Here is a 20825-nt window from a genome sequence, read left to right as displayed (position 1 = left end):
TTCTTGAATCTCATATTGTCCGTTTGTACCAATTTTTTCATCCTCATCTCTAGTTAGTATGTTTTTTCCTTTTTATCTGTGTTGTTGTTTTTAGTCCGTTCTGGATTTGTATTAAAATTATAAATGCGTTTCTTTTGTTCGATTTTCTTTTTCTGTACTTTTTGATTTACGAGTTTCGAAGGTTTTTTTTTTACATATATCTCGACGATGAAGTGTAATTTATCTACAAAACTACTAATTTGTAGATAATAAATTAACTGAAGCATAATTCATAGTTAAGTTTTATGTAGAAAGACAATTCAATTTTAAGGAAAAAAATTACTTACTATTGAGTTGAGAAGAACAATAAATTTTGTAATTAATTTTATTAATGATTAATTTTAAAATAAACTATGTAGATTTGTGAAAAAGTTGAGACTTGTGAAGGACAACCGAGACTTGAGACTTCAAGATACTATAAGTTTACTTATTTGATAATCAGAACCATGTTTTATTGTTTTAACTTATTAATTTTATATACTTATCTTTAGTAGTGTTTTATATATGATAATTTTTTATTTCATATAAAAATATATAGATATGTAAACTATAAAATTTGAATCAGGATATTCAAAAATCCAAAAGAAGAGAAAAATTGAGGTTTTAATTGCATCACAAAAAGGAGTCATGAATAAAATTATAAAAGTAGATAAAAAAATAAATTAAAAAATACAAGTATGTCAGCAATGTCTCTAGAAAGATTAAATGGATTATCCTTATTATCTATTAAAAAAAATATTAAACGAAATTAATTATGATAATTTAATAAAAAATTTTACATAAAAAATTTTCAAAAAATAAATTTTAAATAAATGACCTTATTTTTTTAAGTTTATTTTAGTTCTTCCTAACTCTTAAAAACGGTCTTTGATGATATTGCGGTATTGTATATATTATATAGTTAATAAATTCTGTGTGGAAAAAATAACACTTTGAAGGTAATTTCAAAAAGGGTCAAGCTAGTTATTATTTTAACTATTGTTATTTGATGATCATGAAAAAGATACGAGTTACAAGTCAATACTATAAGAAAATATTTAAATACAATCACTTTTAAATAAAAAATAATTAGTCATTATAATTTAAATATTAATTTATAAATTAAAAATGATTAGTATTTAAAATAATTTTTATTATGAATAAAAATATATAACTAATTTATAAATTAGACTTTAAATTGGTCTATTGATTATTAAAGTTATAGTAATTATATGAATTAGTGTTTAGATTGGTCAATAATTAATTAATTAATGATTAATTTAAAGTTATTTTTATTCTTTAAAGAAAAGCATGTGTAATTTAATAATTATGACATTGTGCACTTAATATATTTTTTTTTTCCATATTTATTCATCACCGGTTACAATGAATGATCTATGTGAATCCCTTTATAAATTCACTTTCACAAATAAGAAGAAAAAAGTGTTATTGAAGAATTTGTAAAAAATGCAAAGGTTAATGAGTGGTATATTGATTCTAGGTTTTGTTTCAGCCACATTGTGTCTGAGCAGCAATGCTGAAACCAAAGTCAAATATTTTAATGTGATGGATTATGGAGCTCATGCTGATGGCCAAACTGATGATTCAAATGTATATAAATGTGTTACTTTCTTCATTCTTAGTTTTTCTTTTGCTTCACCTTCATTAAACTTTAATATCATCTTAAAATATTAAGTTGATTCTAATAAACTTTATGAAATATATGGATTGCAATGTTTTTGTGCTAATTGATTGTAGGCAATTTCAAAAGCATGGCAAGGTGTGTGTGGAGAGGAAGGGCCAGCAACTCTATTGATACCTTCAAGCAAAATATTTTTGGTGAAAAGATTAAACCTAAGTGGTCCATGCAAGGCTCCAAATGTTGGCATTAAGGTATTTAATAGGATATTTAATGGGGTTTAATAGGTTTAAATATGTTTTTTTTTTCTTAAAATTATCATAAAAATTATGTTTCGAATTAAATTGTAATTTATTTCGTCTTTATACTTTATGAAAAAATATAAAACATTTTTCTCAACATAAAACTCTGATTTTATATTAGTTTGGGGACTAAAAATATATTAATTAGGAGACACAAAACCTATGGGTTATGAACCCAACTATGTACAATACCACTTAAACTCACTTAAATTTTTAATATTATAGTCAAGTTTGATATTTTTGTTAGAAGTCAGTTTTAAATTTAATTCAATTTTACAAAACTAATTTGTAAGGTGAGATATTTATATATTATGAAATTGTCTTATTTTTAATTGATGTAAGACTTTCAACATCTTCTAATTTTGATGCAGTTTGAAGGGAAGATAGTTGCTCCATCAATGAATGAATGGGTTGGTGATTCGTTCAGTTGGATTCAGATATTACACGTAAATGGTCTAACAATTGATGCTGATGGAGGAATCATTGATGGCAATGGTTCTACTTGGTGGGAGAAATGCAGAAATTGTACACGACCAATAGTATGATATATTCAATACTTTTGTTTCTTCTCACAATCATCATCTACTTATTATTTCTTTAGTAGAGTAAATGCAATCAGATTATAATTCTTCTCTAAATCTCAAACCTTGTGACTGAAGATTTTCATATGAATATGATGCAGTCTTTACTTTTCCAATCTTGTAATGGTCTTACTGTGAAATCTCTGAGAATGAGGAACAGTCCTGGATTTCACATATCTGTATATGGCAGCAATGGTGCATTATTCACTCAAATCAATATCAATTCTCCTCGGAAAAGTCCTAACACGGATGGCATTGATATATTTTCCTCTAAAAATATAGCAATTGAAGATTCTACTCTGGCAACAGGTGAACTAAGAAGAACACACTTTTAAACACTTTACTTGCATTGTAAGGTATTCTTAAGATGATAACATATAAAAATGACCTAAAATATACTTATTTTGAGATGGTAAACCAAGTTTTCATTGTATTCAAATAAGGTCGTATTAAATATTACTATAAACTTTGATTTAAAGGTCTAGGATTTAGGATTTAGGATTTAGGATTTGACAGGTTTTTAAGATACACTGTATTTCTCTCATCTTTTTGTAAATGGATTAGAGTACCCTTCAAATATTTTATTATCAATTTAAATTAACTCTTAATTCTTTGTCGATAAAAATAATAACTTTGACATCTCAAATTATCATGAAGCACTAATAAAATAGAGTGTGAGCATTTAAACTAAATACTGTGTGGAACGTTAATCTACCTTGCCTTTGTAATCAGGTGATGATTGTATTGCCATTAAAGGTGGCAGTTCATACATCAATGCAACTAGAATTTTTTGCCAAGGAGGCCATGGGATAAGGTTTGTATAAATTTGTATCATATAGTTTATGTAATGTTAAATTGTTCTTTATTCTGAAGTTTGTTGTGATAATATAAGTTAAATATTTGATGGAACTGTGCATGACATGTAATGAAACATGTATGAATCACTCAGCATTGGAAGCCTTGGTATAAACAAATCCTATGAGACAGTTGAAGAGGTACATGTACAAAATTGCAGCTTCATTGGAACTACAAATGGAGCAAGAATCAAGACATGGCCAGTGAGTAACTTATACATAATGCTTCATATTGTTAACTTTCATTACATATTTTATCCTTTTATCTAAAAAAATAGACTTTTAACTTAAGTAAACCTTACAAAATCAACTTCAACACATACCTTTGTGTCTAGACATGTATATTTCTTGCATGAAACTAATGAATAGTCAGATAACGGATTCCAAATAACAAATTTCTTTAGGATAGATTTTGTATACAATAAAATGAGATATATACTCACTTATATATTGTAAATCCATCTTATTTCTAATCAATGTAAGATCTTCTTCTTTTTCTTTTATCGGCAAAAATAAATTAATTTAATGAGATAATTAGGTTACTTCAACCCATATACATAATACAAATAGAAGAAAACAAAAATTAAAGTTTTATAATTTTCCCTCCTATACTAAGCCTACTATGTATAAACCTAACATTCTCAAATAACACAAAGGTTAAAAACATTGCATACCCATACATACAAAGCAATACTTGTGACACCCCGACTACTATACTAAATAATTATTATTTGATAAAAAGATATGGAATCAATTTTTTTTTAGAGATTATCCTTGAAAGAACATTAATAATAACATAACTTCATATTCATATATGTAGTTTGCATCTTTATAATTGTTCATGAAATATTAAAAAAATATATATATTTGTAAAATATTAAGAGTTCTACATTAGAATAGAAGATTATCTATATTTTTAATATCTCCTAAACATATTAATAGAAATTATCCATGAGTCAATCTTCAGAAGATCCATCAATAATATCCCGAACAACTCTCACTGAGCAGGTTCCTCTTCTGCTCATGCAACAGGTACATATGAAAGAAATTATGAAAGGAGTGAGGTCTTTATAAGCCTTAAATATCAATCTTAATAAACTCAACAAACAATGCAGACACCGGGGGCCTAGATTTGGACCTACAACCACAAAACTTGATCTTGATTTACCAGACATATGGATCCATATTTCACTTCTGATGATCCAATCTGAACATCAAAAGTTACTTTGGGAAGTGATTAGGTAGTTGAATATTTCTCATAAAATATTGGTACAATCATAATTATTTCTTTCTCGAGAATATTAGTCATTCATCGGCTCACAAAAGAGATATATACTCACTACCTAACCTTGGCGATGCCGAGCAGGTATTGGATAGTCCCAAGTTTGGCCTATGAATATCCTAGTCCAGGGCGCTATTCTGAACTATCCAGATATTCACCTACTTGGTAAAACTTTCTTAGACCCCACCATGGTCCTGCCTTTCATCCCGCAGTGTACTAAACTGTGACTTCCCAAATACAAACACTTTGACACTGGTTTAATCTCAACTTATTGAAACCAAACTTAACTCTTATTCAACTGACATACTCTTGGATATTTTCAAAGGTCATAAAATGTGATGACTATCAAATAATGTCATTGTATAAACTATACACAAAGAACATAAAATAAAATAAAATGTGCATGTAATTTTCTTATATTCAAGCTCACTGAATAAAATAATATTTACTTTCACTTCACATTTTTTTTTAATTGTAAAAATAATGATAAAATAAGAATCAAAGCAAGAACTTTAAATAAATAATTAGATAAGGGTAAGAATGTTATAAATAAATAAAAATATAAATTAAACAGGAGCAGTACGTAATTGGAGATTAAATAAAATAAATAAACAGGACCAGTGCATAACTGGAGATAAATTAAATTAAATAAAATAAATAAATAGGATCAGTGCGTAACTGAAGATAAATAAAATAAACTAAATAAACAGGACCAGTGCGTAACTGGAGATAAGTAAAATAAAATAAAATAAATAAACAGGACCAGTGCGTAACTGGAGATAAATAAAATAAAATAAATAAATAGGACCATTGCGTAATTGAAGGTAAATAAAATAAAATAAATAAATAGGACCAGTGCGTAACTGGAGGTAAACAAAATAAAATAAATAAATAGGACCAGTGCGTAACTGGAGGTAAACAAAATAAAATAAATAAATAGGACCAGTGCGTAACTGGAGATAAATTAAATAAAATAAAATAAATAAATAGGATCAATACATATTTGAAGATTAAATAAAATAAATAAATAAACGTGATCAGTGTATAATTGGAGATGAAATAAAATAAATATAAGAGAATAATAAATGAAAATAAGTTAAATGAAAGTAAATAGAATAATATATGAGTCAAAAAAAGATTAATATAAAACCCATGAGTTTATCAAGATTAATATAAAAAGAGCTCAACCCCACTCCCCCTTACCTTATTGATTGAAGAGCACACTAATAATATTTGTAAAAGACTAGGATCTCTTTGAATCTTTGCTCTAAACTTTTTTTCCTTATTTTTCTCTTTTTCTTTCTCTCTCTTCTTTCTTTTTTTCTCTCTCTCACGTAACTTCTCATTCCTTACTTGATTTCATCTCCAAATACATGTATTTATAAGCCACACATGTGCTTATCCTTTTGAAATCATCATTACTTTAATTAATGAAGGGATAATGTTTATCTCTTCATCTTATCCTCTCTCTTTTTTCTTTTTTCTTTTTTTTTCTTATTTTTTTCTTTTTATCTTTTCTTCCTATCTTCTTATCCTTTCTTCTTCTTTTCTCTTTTTTTTTTCTTTTTCTTTTCTATATATATATATATATATATATTATATTTGTTTTATTTTGTTCTTATTGTTATTTTTAATAAGTAAAAATTACATCATGATAAAATATATTTTTAATGTTTAAACTACATCATAATAAAATACAAAACATTAGTAAACATAGAAGATTTTCTAAGTGTTTTATTTAAAATAAATAATACAGTTTATTTAAAAAAAAAGGATGTTACAATACTAGACCCTACCACAAAAATATGAAAAAATGGATTAAACATAAAAATCTCAAGTCGCTTTTGATCTAATACTAATAGTAATTTCTTTCCTGTATCAACCAATAGATGCTCATCATGATCAATATCTCATGATATCATAATTATTATCTTTATGTTCTCCAATTTTATACAGGGTGGATCAGGCTATGCTTTTTGCAAGAACATTGTTAATGGAACGATTGAAAACACCGTTCCAAAAGTTTCTTGTGTATAAAATGAATTCCTACGCCAACCTTGGTGGTGCTGATTTAATGTAAGGGAAATTAAGGTTTGTTAGAACTCTATGTACAAGTCATGCAATAAATCTTCTAAGGGTCTATCAAGTGAACTTGCATTATGGAGTTCAACATTTTTAACAATCACTATGTTCTAATTAAGTTGGATGTATATGGTTTGTATGGTTAAATCTCTTAAATATGTTCTTTAGATGGCTAATAGATAAGGATAAACTTATCCAATTGATAATGGATATTTGCATTTAAGTTGGAATAAATCTATATTAAATTCACTTTGTTAATTAGATTAAATAAGATGTGGATTTCGATCTAACTCACTTGAGTTTGTCCAAATTAGACCCAACCAAAAACAATTAGATTTGAGCCCTACCTAACCTAATTGCCGATCAGGCTTGATCCAACCTGGAGCCCAACATAGCTCGACTTGACATGGAATCAACCCAACTCAAATTGACATGGAACCAACTCGGTGTGGGCTTAATGTCTTGATCCAACAGAGGCCTAATGTGACTTGACCCAATTTAGCCCAATCTTGGTCCAACCTAAGCTCAAATCGACTTTCATCTAACCAAACTCAACCCAACTTGGATCAAACCTAACTAGACTTGGCTTTAGTCCAACTCAATTGAATATTGCTTAGCCCCAAGTTACGTTGACCTAGGCTAGGTGGACTTGTCTCAATCTGATGTTAGATTTGTCCAACTCAGTTTGACATGGTCTGGACTTAATGTAGGCATGATGACTTAGTCCAACTTGGGTTGACAAAATCTAACTTAGTTTGTTTCGATCCTAGCTAGATCCGACCTCGACTTAGACTTAACCTTAAGCCTAACATTATTGAATGTGGTCTTGACTCGAGTTAGTTTGATTAGAACTTAGGTTGACTTGACTATATAATATATTGTATATAAGTTACTCACTACTGGCCATGTCTCTTCATTAAATTAAGTGCACAAATTAAATTGCACATGCTTTTCTTTAAGGAGTAAAAACAAATTTAGATTAGTCATCAATTAATTAATTATTGATAATTTAGACATAAACTATTTTTAATAGTCAAAATTTTAATACATTAATGTTAGAAATTAATTTAAAAGCAAACCAATTATAACTTTTTATTTTCAATAGAAATTATTTTAGATATTAATAATTTTTAATTTCTCAATTAATTTCTAAATTAGTTATTATAATTAATTATTTTTTATTTTTTAAAATTTGGTTGTGATTAAAAAATTTCTTGTAATATCTATCTTCTACTAAAATTATGTCTGAGTGATTTATATCTTTTCATGGTCATCCATATATAAAAATAGTTAAGATAATACTAGTTTGACCCCTCGAATGTTATTTTTCTTTTTCACGCATAATTTATTAATTATATTTTTTTCTAAACAAATATTTTTCTTACTTTTTTTCATTGAAAGAATAATTAATTAAATAAAAGAGAATGCGTTATTTCAACATTTAATTATTGGTAAGTGAAAAAAATTTCAAAAATTAGTAAAATAAAAGTGAACATTAAATTTTAACTTATTTAAATAATATACAAAAAAAAAACATTTTTTTTTATTATCTATCCTGATAAAAACATATGTGCTAACGTATGTGTGTTATTTTTTTTAATGATAACAAAATATAATAAAACTAAAACTATAAAAGTTAATTTAAATATGTTTTTATAATTTTATTGTAGAATTTTTTAATTTTATAGTTAATATTTTATTATAAATAATTATTTTAATTCAAAAAAATGTTAAATTAAAAAAATGGTTGAATTTAAAGAAAAATACAATTAAATTTAAATAAAATAGTCACAGGTAAAAAATTTAAACCGTTACTTATTAAAGGGTAAACTTGAAAAAGACAAATGTATACTCCAAAAAGATCAATATATTTAACTAAAAAGATAAATATATTTAACCTATACTTCTGTCTGTACTATTATATAAATATAACGTGTCCACTCTCTTTTTTTTGTCTAATTTTATCTTCGAGTATACATTTAATTTCAACTTTATTGATCAAGTGACTGTTTTTTTAAGTTTAACCGTTTCTTTTTATTCAACCATTCTCACTACATTTATGTACTTTTTAAATTAAATAAATAAAATAATTTATAAAATAAATAAAAATTATTTATGATTAAATTGCAAATATTATTTATATTTATTTTCATAATTATAATTTTATATTACTATAAAAAAAAGTGAATATAAAAAAGTGAATAAGCATACACATGTCTATTCACCGACAGTGATAAAGAGAAATTAGAATTCACTTACAATGATAAAGAGAAAATAGAAAGAGAAATTAGAATTCACTTAATGATAAAGAGAAAATAGAATTGTAATACTTGGGAACACATATCACAAAATATGATATTATATTCATATGCGATAATAAGTAATGTCGATTTATAACTCATTAATTTGGGATGTAAAGGAAGAATAGATGGAAGATGATGTTAAGATTTAACATGAGAAATTATTTTATCTTTTATCTTTTTTTTCCAAACTTAACGGAGTATTAAATTTGTGTCTCATGTTTATCTCCGTTTAATATTAATAACATGTATATATTCATACTTGTATCCTGTATTCGTTTTTTCTACTGTTTCAATATTAATTAATTAATTTTTATAAAATAATACAAAATTATGATAACATAAACATAATATTATTACATATACAATATTGAAAAGATGTTTGTTTTTTAATATTAAGTATTTAGAAAGAAATTATAATTGTATATATTTTAATTATATACATTTCAAATTAGAATGTTAACTAAAATTTCATAAAAACCAAAACATTTATTAAATTGAACCGATACTAATGAAACCTAGTTGATAAAATTTAAAAATATTTTTTTAAGAAAATATAAAAGAAAAACAAATATTCAAATGACAAAAATTAAATGTTTGTTTACTTTAATTCTTTTCATTGTAATGAATTCTCTTATTTTATACACTATTAAAAATTATGATACACCACTTGATCGATCACACAAAGGAAAGAAAGATTAAACTAATAATAATAGAATTTTGACATAGATATTTTATCTTATGAACTTTAATATATGTTGGATGGTAATAAAAAAAATATGACAATTACATTAAGTTATATATTATAGCAAATAAAATTTATTTATGCAATTATATTGATAATTACATGTATGATAATGAGTTAGTAAATAAAAATAATTACAAACAAAATATCAAAATAGTATTATACATGATAAAAATAAACATAAGAAAATATTAAAAAATGATCAAATGTGTGTCTTAGAAACAATTTAAGAGACCATGAAATGAAATCGCACACAAAGGAAAATAAGTGTATAATTAACGGTATGATAAGATAATAAGATGAAAGACACCTTAGAGAACTAACAAAACTCTTTTCAAATGAAACAAAAATTAGTAATAATAGAATAAACAAGATTTTTTGTATACAATCTAGTAAATGAAATGTTTATGTTATTGAACACTTAAATTGAGAGTGCTAAACATTATAATCTTAAAAGAACATATATAATAAATAAAAATATTAAAAAGTAGTAGAAATATTTAAATGTGAAACATAAAAAAATTTAATCGACATACATCATTTGAGCATAATTGCATAAAGATTGTGATATAAGACAAAAAATATCTCGAAGATGAAAATGAATTTCATAACAAATGAAGAAGTAGAATATATATATATATATATATATATATATATATATATATATATATATATATATATATATATATATATAAAAGAAGTTACTTAATAGACTATAAATATTTTAATAATTTAAAAGAGAATGAATATTATGGACGATTAAGGGGATGGAGACAAAAACAGGATAAATATTTACATATTTAGTCAATACAGAGATATTTTTTTTTTTTGCAAAGATGAAAACATTTTAGACGGTAGCAACCGGACCACAGGACCAGTTGATAATTGCATTTGATATTGGGCTTAATAATTGTGATGAAAAAAATACTACATTTAATATATATTACTAATTTTATCCATGTATATTACGTTTTAATGTATATTAGTAAATATAATTAATAATTATTGTCATTAATTTTTACATCGTATTGTATTTAATAAAATATTATCGTTAATTTTCACAATATATTATATTTAATAAATATAATTAATATTATTACGTTTTAATGTATATTAGTAATTATAATTAATAATTATTGTCATTAATATTTACTACGTATTGTATTTAATAAGTATTATCGTTAATTTTAACCATGTATTATATTTAATAAATATAAATAATATTTTTAATAGCTATTATTATTTGTTGAATTAATACCAAACATTAAATATGATTTTATTTTCTATAAAATTAGAGAGTTTCATTTTAATTGATATACATATACTATTTTTGGTTTTCATCCATAATTTTTTTTTAATTTTTATTATAATTTGATACTTAATAACTGTGTATGTGCTTAGCGGAAAGATAAATAATTAAAATTGGATACATTCAAAAGAAAACAAAATATAAAATAAAGGTTATGATTTTTTTCCTGGATATGAAGTTTAAATACTAAAATACTAATAATAAGAATATCATTTTTTATTGCAATCAAAATTGTGACAATCCAAATCACGGTGCACCAATCTCATCATTATAATAATAGAGAGTAACTTCAAGATATATATATATATATATATATATATATATATATATATATATATATATATATATATATATATATATATATATATATATATATATATAAATATTTTAAGAAGTGTTTCAAATTTTCCAATTAGATAAACAATTACATTTCTACGAGGAAGTATAAAAAATGATAATATATAGATGGGACCTTTTATTCTAAAACTTTATCGTCGGTTATATTACCTTCTATGATGAGAAATCAAGGGGAATCCTTCTGTTGTTCAAATTAGGAACGACATTGATGTTAGACTCTAGGGGTTGATTGCCACGTGTTATCTTGATAAAATTAATATTGAGTTTTTATAAGTGATACACGTTATACGATATTATAGATAAATTTTAGATGAGTCTGAAAAAAACATTAGTCGAGTAATTTCATACAATAAGTTTAGAAATTTTTTTATTAGACAAGTTGTTGATGCATTAATTAGATCAGTCTAGCAATAGACAAGTCATTTATATATTGAGTAGAGGAGTCTAACAATATATATTAGATAAATTTTTTCATATACATATTAGACGAGTTTATTAATACACATTAGACGAATCTATCTATTTACTGATTAGAAAAATCTTGCAATATACATTAGATAAGTTTGTTCATAAACTAGTTAAATGAGTTTAGTGATATATATTAGACGAGTATATCCTACATTGATTAGATAAGTAAAAAGAAGGAAGAAATCTAGGATGAAACACATTTTAGGATTTTTGAAAGTAAAGATGAGTAGGCAAGAAAGTTGAGAAAATACACTAAATTCAAAACATCTCCATGTTCCATCTTAGAAATGCCATAAATATTGGGAAATCTAACAAAGCTTAATTTCCCTTACATTAAATCCACCACTACCAACATTAGCATGGGAATTTGAATTATTTACAAGATACTTTTGGAACGGTGGATCCAATTGTCCCATTAACAATATTCTTGCAAAAAGCATAGACATGTTTGATAGATTTTGAAGAGGCAATGTAAATATGCTCCAATGTAATGTTGGAACAACCAGATGGGCTACAGTTCAAGTTAATTGCTTTCTCACTTGCAGAAGTTCCAATGAACCCTCTATAAATCACTTCACTCACCCTCACTGCATCTTCTTCCTGTTACCATAAATATTTCAAAATCAAAATTCAACTATTGTTGAAATCACATATATCATAATAATATGAATGCAAATTCAAGTTTATACCACTTCACTTAGAGTTTTAATGCCGTAGTATTGGTCTATAATAATTGAATTCTTAACATCTTGGAGTATGATATTCTCATACGTGATTTTTCTTGCATAGCCTGATCCACCCTGTATAAAATTGGAGAATGATAATAATCAAAATGGCACCATGAGATAGAATAGAATGTCTAAAAAAAGTTCGCTAGATAAATTCTAACTTGGCTCTGATAGCATGTTAGAAGTGAGTTTTAAGCCTAACTCTATCCTACAAAATCGGCTTGTAAGGTGAGATTTGCACCTCATTTATATATTATAAAATTGTTTTATCTTTGTTGGAATTTTTAAGTTGATAAAATATCTAATGTATTGTACATATAAGTTACTCACTGGCCATGTCTTGATTCTTGCTCCATTTGTGGTGTCAATGAAGCTGCAATTTTGTACATGTACCTCTTCAACTGTCTCATGGGATTTATTTCTACCAAGGCTTCCAATGCTGAGTGATTCATTTCATACATGTTTCATTACATGTCATGCACAATTCAATCAGATATTTAACTTTATTATTACATCAATTTTCAGAATAAAGAAGAATTTAAAATTATAGAAACTACATGATGCAATTTATACAAACCTTATCCCGTGGCCTCCTTTACAAAAGAGTCTAGTTGCATTGATGTAAGAAGAACCACCATTGATGGCAATACAATCATCACCTATTTTGAAAGACAAGGTAAATTACAATGTTTCGCACAATAATTTAGCTTAAATGCACACTCTATAATGCATTGAATAAGATGAAAACCATATCAACAATATAAGTATATTATTTTAAATACTTTTTTCATATTGTCATCTTAAAATATCTGTCCGAGCAAGTAAAGTGTGTTTTTTCTTTTTTAATTTTATTTGAGTTCTCTCTTGAACTTTTGGTGTTGTTCCTCTACCATATCTTCAAAATATATTAGGGGTGGTAAAATGGGTCAGTCCAACCTATTTTGGCTTGACCCGTTTATAGCTTGTAAAAACGGGCCAGACCAGGTTGGTCCATCAAACAGAAACGAGCCAATAATCATGACATGTCCTGTATAGGACGGGTTAACGGACTTACCAGTCCACTTTTTTTTTTCTTTTTTTTTAATTCTTTTTAAAATTTTATAATTTGTTTTAAAATTTTATAATTTTTTTTATTTTTAAAATTTGTTTATATATACATATAAATTATTATTATTATTATTATTAAAGGTATATTTAATTAAATAAAATATTTTTTAAACTTTTAATTGAATAGTTAATGTTTTTAATTAGATAAATTAAAATAATTATTAAATTTATACATATTAAATTATTCAATTATAACTAATAATTGAAACTTAATTTGTAGGTGTTAATGATTTAAATTACAATACTATTATATATTTATACATTTTAAAAAATTAATATAAAGAATTAATCTTTATATATAATTACTTTTATTTTTTTAAACAAGCCAACAGGCCGGGATGGACTGACCCATACTTTGGCCCGTCAAGTTGACAGTCTAGACAGGATAGACCAGAACGAGTTGATGGATTAAAATCTTCAAACCAATCTATTCCTTTTAATATGGGTTGACGAGTTGTCTTATTAGGTTCAATCCATTTTGTCACCCCTAAAATATACTTATATCATTGATTTTAATATTTTAAAATATATTGAAAAGATTTTAAAATACTAAGATCAGTATATTTTGAAGACACGACATAAAAAAAGACATTAAAAAGTTAACAGAGAATCCGGACTAATATTTCTTAGTTTACCTGTTGCTAGAATGGAATCTTCAATTACTACATGTTTTGAAACTGCAATGTCAAAGCCATCAGTGTTGGGGCTTTTCGGAGGAGAATTGATATTGATACGAGAGAAAAATGCACCATCGCAGCCATTTACTGATATATGAGCTCCAGGACTGTTACTCATACTCAGAGATTTCACAGTAAGCCCATTACAAGAATGGAAACGTAACGACTGCATCACATTCATATGAAAAAATTCAGCCAAGGCTTTAAGATTAAGAAGAAATCTTAATTTGAATGCATTTTCTGTGCTAAAGATGTAACAAGTAAATGATGAATGGGATAAGAAACAAAGCGAAATGTAGAAAAAGAATTTGAGATAAAATACCGTTGGCCTTCTGCATCTTCTGCATTTCTCCCACCAAGTGGAACCACTACCATCAATCATTCCTCCATCACCCTCAATTGTTAGACCATTTACATAAAATACCTGAATCCAACTGAATGAATCACCAACCCATTCATTCATAGATGGAGCAACTATCTTCCCTTCAAACTGCAACAAAATTACAGGAAAACATAACAAAATTAGAAGAAAATGATCAAACTTCATTATAAATTTGACTAAAATGTTTCTGTTGAAAATCTAAATAGGAGTTTTAGGGATACATCATGTAAAAACGATAAAGTTGAACATCACATAAAAAATAATTCTTTAAAGTGCGTAGAAAATGGCGTCAGGATTCATGTTTCATAAGTGTTGTCTCGGTTAATAAACGTGTTTTTCGTTCCTCAACTATTATTGATAGGGTTTCATGATCCACTATAATATAATTTTTACATGTTGTTAGGAGAATCTTTTAAATTACTTTGATAGAGTATAGAGACAAAATACTATAAAATTTAATTTAATAACACATAAATTTTTATAATAGTTTAGAGAAAAAATATTTAACTTTATTAAACATCCTATTAAATACCTTAATGCCAACATTTGGAGCCTTGCATGGACCATTTAGGTTTAATCTTTTCACCAAAAATATTTTGTTTGAAGGTATCAATAGAGTTGCTGGCCCTTCCTCTCCACACACACCTTGCCATGCTTTTGAAATTGCCTACAATCAATTAGCACAAAAACATTGCAATCCATATATTTCATAAAGTTTATTAGAATCAACTTAATATTTTAAGATGATATTAAAGTTTAATGAAGGTGAAGCAAAAGAAAAACTAAGAATGAAGAAAGTAACACATTTATATACATTTGAATCATCAGTTTGGCCATCAGCATGAGCTCCATAATCCATCACATTAAAATATTTGACTTTGGTTTCAGCATTGCTGCTCAGACACAATGTGGCTGAAACAAAACCTAGAATCAATATACCACTCATTAACATTTGCATTTTTAACAAATTCTTCAATAACACTTTTATTTTTTCTTATTTGTCAAAGTGAATTTATAAAGGGGTTTACATACATCATTCATTGTAACCGGTGATGAATAAATATGGGAAAAAAAATATTAAGTGCACAATGTCATAATTATTAAATTACACATGCTTTTCTTTAAAGAATAAAAATAACTTTAAATTAGTCATTAATTAATTATTGACCAATCTAAACACTAATTCATTTAATTGTTATAATTTTAATAATCAATAGACCAATTTAAAGTCTAATTTATAAATTAATTATATATTTTTATTCATAATAAAAATTATTTTAAATACTAATCATTTTTAATTTATAAATTAATATTTAAATTATAATGATTAATTATTTTTTATTTAAAATTGATTGTATTTAAATATTTTCTTATAGTATTGACTTGTAACTCGTATCTTTTTCATAATTATCAAATATAAATAGTTAAAATAATAACTAGCTTGACTTTTTCTTTTTGAAATTACCTTCAAAGTGTTTTTTTTCCACATAGAATTTATTAACTATATATTGCATACAATACTTCAATATCATCAGAAATATCATCATAGACCATTCACAAGAGTTTGAGAGACCTAAAAAAAATTTAAAAAAATAAAGTTATTTATTCAAAATTTATTTTTTCAAATTTTTTTAATGCAAAATTATTTATTAAATTGTCATAATTAATTTTATTTAATATTTCTTTTTTAATAGAAAATAAGAGTAATTCATTTAATGTTTTTAGAGATTGTTGACCCACCTGTATTTTTTAATTCATTTTTTTTCTACTTCTATAAATTTATTCATAACTCTTTTTTGTGATACAATTAAAACCTCAACTTTTGTCTTCTTTTGGATTTTTGAATATCCTCATTGAATTTTTTTAGTTTACATATCTATATTTTTATGTGAAATAAAAAATTATAATATATTAAACACTACTAAAGATAAGTATATAAAATAAATAAGTTAAAACAATAAAACATGGTTCTAGTTAAAAAATAAGTAAATTTGTATTATCTTGAAGTCTCAAATCTTAGTTCTTCTTATTAAGTTTTAACTTTTTCACAAACTTACATAGTTTATTCTAAAATTAATCATTAATAAAAACAATTACAGAATTTATTGTTCTTCTCAACTCAATAGTAAGTATTTTTTTTCTTAAATTTTAATTGTCTTTCTACAGAAAACTCAACTATGAATTATGTTCTAATTAATCTATTATCCACAAATCAATAGTTTTTTATAAAAATTATACTTCATCATCAATATATATGCAAAAAAACTCTCGAAACTTGTAAAGAAAAAAGTACAAAAAAAAAACAAAACCAAACAAAAGAAACACATTTATAATTCTAATACAAATCCAGAATGGACTAAAAATTAATCACAAATAAAAATAATTAAAAATTTTATTGTTCTTCTCAACTCAATAGTAAGTATTTTGTTTTTTTAAACTTGAATGTTCTTTTTACAGAAAACCCAACTATGAATTATGCTTCATTTAATATATTATCCACAAATCAATAGTTTTCTAGAAAAATTACACTTCATCATCGAGATATATGCAAAAAAACTCTTAAAACTCGTAATCAAAAAGTACAAAAAAATAAAATCGAACAAAAGAAACACATTTCTAATTCTAATACAAATCTAGAACAGAATAAAAATAACAACACAAATAAAAAGAAAAAATATACTAACTAGATATGAGGATCTAAAAATTTGTACAAACGAGCAATATGAGATTCAAAAAAATGTAATATGTCAAAACCTTAAAAGAAAGACTCTTAGAAGATAAAAAAAAAGTAAGAAGAGACAAGAAAGGTCAAAAGAAATATATAAAAGAAGGAAATAAAATTCACATTAATTATAAGAGAATAAAAATAACTAATAATTTTATGTTTTATAAACAAAATTATAATTTACTAAATAAAAATTTTAACTAATTAATTATAATTTTTAATACTAATACAAAGTAACAGACACTGATAATAATTAAATTAAATTTTATTCTTAAACATAAGTTTATAATTAATTTAACAAAACTATATTAGTAATAAAGTATCTCTTTAAGATATTTTTTTCTTAAATATAATTTTATAATTAATTTAATAAAGGTATATTAGAAAAAAAATTGAGACTTTTTTCTTAAACATAATTTTATAATTAATTTAATAAAAACATATTAGTAGTAAAAAAACGAGGTCTTTTTTTTTCCTGGAAACATAAAGTGAGTGCTTTACTATTGAGTAGCCCGAAATATCATTATCATGAATTTTTATCTAAAGATGTCATTTTTTTTTACTTCTTTCATTAAAAATGAATTAAATAAAAAAAATGTGTTATTTCAATATTTCATAAATACTAAGTGAAAAGGAAATTCAAAAAATCATTAAAATAAAGTTAACATTAACTTATAACTTAATTAAATGATATATAATAGACGTTTCATAGGTTTAAATTTTCGGTTGGTCATTATTTTTGTTGGAAAATTTCAATTAAGTCTTCAAATTTTGATTCATCTAAACTAGAGATAGCAATACGGGCATGTCTACCCTTTATTTGACAGGAGCAAATTTAGTAACTTTTTGAAGGAAAAAATAAAGGAAAAGCCATATAATAACTTCAATCAAATCTTAAAATAATAAGATGACACGTGACTATAACTAAAAAATGTGACATGACAAGATAATAATTACATCTACCTCTTAACCGCCACATCAATCTATTCACAATAGAAGTTAACAACCATCACTTTAACAGCAAAAATTAAATTTATTGAGTACTCAATAGACTATATACTCCCAAATTGATTAAACACTTAAAACATAATTAAGCTTTTATTTTTTCAGATAGAATTTATTAACTACGTACTATTTACAATATCTCAAAATCTAAACATATAATTTTTTTTTACTTTTTTTTTTATTGAAAGTGGAATTATATAAAAAGATAATCCATTATTTCAACATTTCATAAATGCTAATTGAAAATAAAAGTTAACATTAAATCATAACTTATTTAAATAATATATATAAATATTCAATGCTTAATTCTATTTTAAATATTATGTATAAGAAGTAGAAGCGATTAAAAATGAAAAATTCATTCACCGTTTAAATTATCATATATGCATCATTTTGTGTTTATATTTATACTATCATAAGAAGGATTTCTCCTTTTTGATCTTTTTTTTTTCAATTTTATCCTTCAAGTTTACATTTCATTTTAACTTTAATTGTCCAAGTAATCATTTTCTAAATTTAACTTTTTTTTTTACCATTTTTCTAAATTTATCTATCTTTTTAAATTAAATAAATAAAATCATTTACAAAAATAAACTAAAATTATATATAATCAAATTGTAAATATTATTGATATTTATATTTATAGTTATAATTTTATTACTTTTTTTTATTATAAAAAAAGTGAATACAGGATAGCAGTGATAAAAGAAAAAATAGAATTGTAATACTTAGGAATACATATCACAAAAATATGATATTGTTTCCATTTGGGAGAATGATTAATGTTGATTTATAACTCATTTATTTGGCATGTAAATGAAGAACAACAAATATGATGATGTTAAGATTAAAACATAAAAGTTTAAAATTAAACAATGCTAAATATGACTTTAAGTTTCTCTGACAATTTATAAACAACAAATTTGTCCTTTAATAAAATAATATTATTCTTTTGATAGGCATATTACTTTTATATACTTTGCATACATTAATGTAATTTTTTGAATTAAAATTAAAAAAACACATAAATTTTTTATCTAAAGTTGAGATCATTGGAAAATTTAAACAATTTATTTAAAAAAGTCAAATATTACAATTATATTTTTTATGCGGAGAAAGCATTTGTAACCATTTAAGAAGAAATTTACTATTAAAATTAAAAAGTCCACCTTCAATTTAATAATTTATTTAATTTGAATTATTTTATAAAAGTGTAAAAGGACCATTGGTTAAGGAAATTTTAGTATGTGATTCCTCTAATAACCATTATACATTATATTTAATAAATATGATAAAAATATTTAATTATCATAAGAAATTTATTAATAAAGTGTTTACATACATACTATATTGTAAAACACGTATACAATTTCAATTGATATTAAGCTTAATAATTATGATAAAAAAAATGCCATATTTAATATAACATTAGTAATTTATCTATATATTACATTTTAATATATATATATATATGTATATATATATATATATATATATATATATATATATATATATATATATATTAGTATTAATGTAATTAATAATTATTGTCTTTACTTTTTACTACGTATTGTATTTAATCAATATTATCATTAATTTTCACCGAGTATTATATTTAATAAATATAATAAATATTATTATTTGTTGAATTATTATTAAACCTTAAATATTATTTTATTTTCTATAAAATTAGAGAGTCTCATTTTAATTGATATACAAATTATCTCTGGTTCTCATCATAAATAATTTAAAATTTTCCTTTTGATTTCTATTATAATTAGACACTTAATAACTGTGTATGTGCTTAGCCGAAAAATAAATAATGAAAATTGGATAAATTCAAGAGAAAACAAAATATAAATAAAGATTATGATGTCTTTCATGGATAATAAGTTTAAAACTAAAATAATAATAATAATGACAATAATAATATAATATATCACTTTTTATTATAATCATAAATTGTAACAATCCAAATCTGATCACAAGAGATTTAAATAAGTAGAAGAGAAAATATTCTGCATTTCTTCCGCTTCCTCAATCAGCATCAATTGTTAGACCATTTACATACAATATTTGAGTCCATATGGATGAATCACCAACCCATTCATTCATAGATGAAGCAACCATCTTCCCTTCAAACTGCAACAAAATTACAGGAAAACAAAAACAAAAGGAGAATAAAATTATCACACTTGATAATAAATTTGGGTAAATGTTTCACATGGAAATTCAATAAATTTTTATATAAAGCAATTCTATAA

General features: G+C 24.2%; 2 protein-coding genes across 2 annotated transcripts; one reads left to right on the top strand and one right to left on the bottom strand.

Annotated features, from left to right (window-relative positions):
• Positions 1 to 1446: 1446 nt before the first annotated feature.
• Positions 1447 to 6920, top strand: LOC114167626 (putative polygalacturonase At3g15720). The gene is made up of 7 exons (XM_028052736.2): positions 1447 to 1629; positions 1777 to 1911; positions 2331 to 2498; positions 2642 to 2849; positions 3273 to 3354; positions 3490 to 3598; positions 6633 to 6920. The coding sequence occupies exons 1-7, from the start codon at positions 1486 to 1488 to the stop codon at positions 6711 to 6713; spliced, it is 927 nt and encodes a 308-aa protein (XP_027908537.1). The 5' UTR covers positions 1447 to 1485; the 3' UTR covers positions 6714 to 6920.
• A 5276-nt stretch (positions 6921 to 12196) lies between these two features.
• LOC114165848 (putative polygalacturonase At3g15720) lies at positions 12197 to 15789 on the bottom strand. Its single transcript, XM_028050455.2, has 8 exons — positions 15646 to 15789; positions 15364 to 15498; positions 14772 to 14939; positions 14408 to 14615; positions 13243 to 13324; positions 12996 to 13104; positions 12627 to 12737; positions 12197 to 12537 (listed from the first exon to the last, which is right to left on the bottom strand). Exons 1-8 carry the CDS (start codon positions 15787 to 15789, stop codon positions 12310 to 12312), a joined length of 1185 nt encoding a protein of 394 aa, XP_027906256.2. The 3' UTR covers positions 12197 to 12309.
• Between the last annotated feature and the right edge of the window lie 5036 nt (positions 15790 to 20825).

The sequence above is a fragment of the Vigna unguiculata genome, chromosome 10 (assembly GCF_037176805.1).
Source record: "Vigna unguiculata cultivar grain cowpea cultivar isolate G323 ecotype 2 chromosome 10, ASM3717680v1, whole genome shotgun sequence".
NCBI lineage: Eukaryota > Viridiplantae > Streptophyta > Magnoliopsida > Fabales > Fabaceae > Vigna > Vigna unguiculata.
This window is presented reverse-complemented; position numbering and strand designations above follow the sequence as displayed.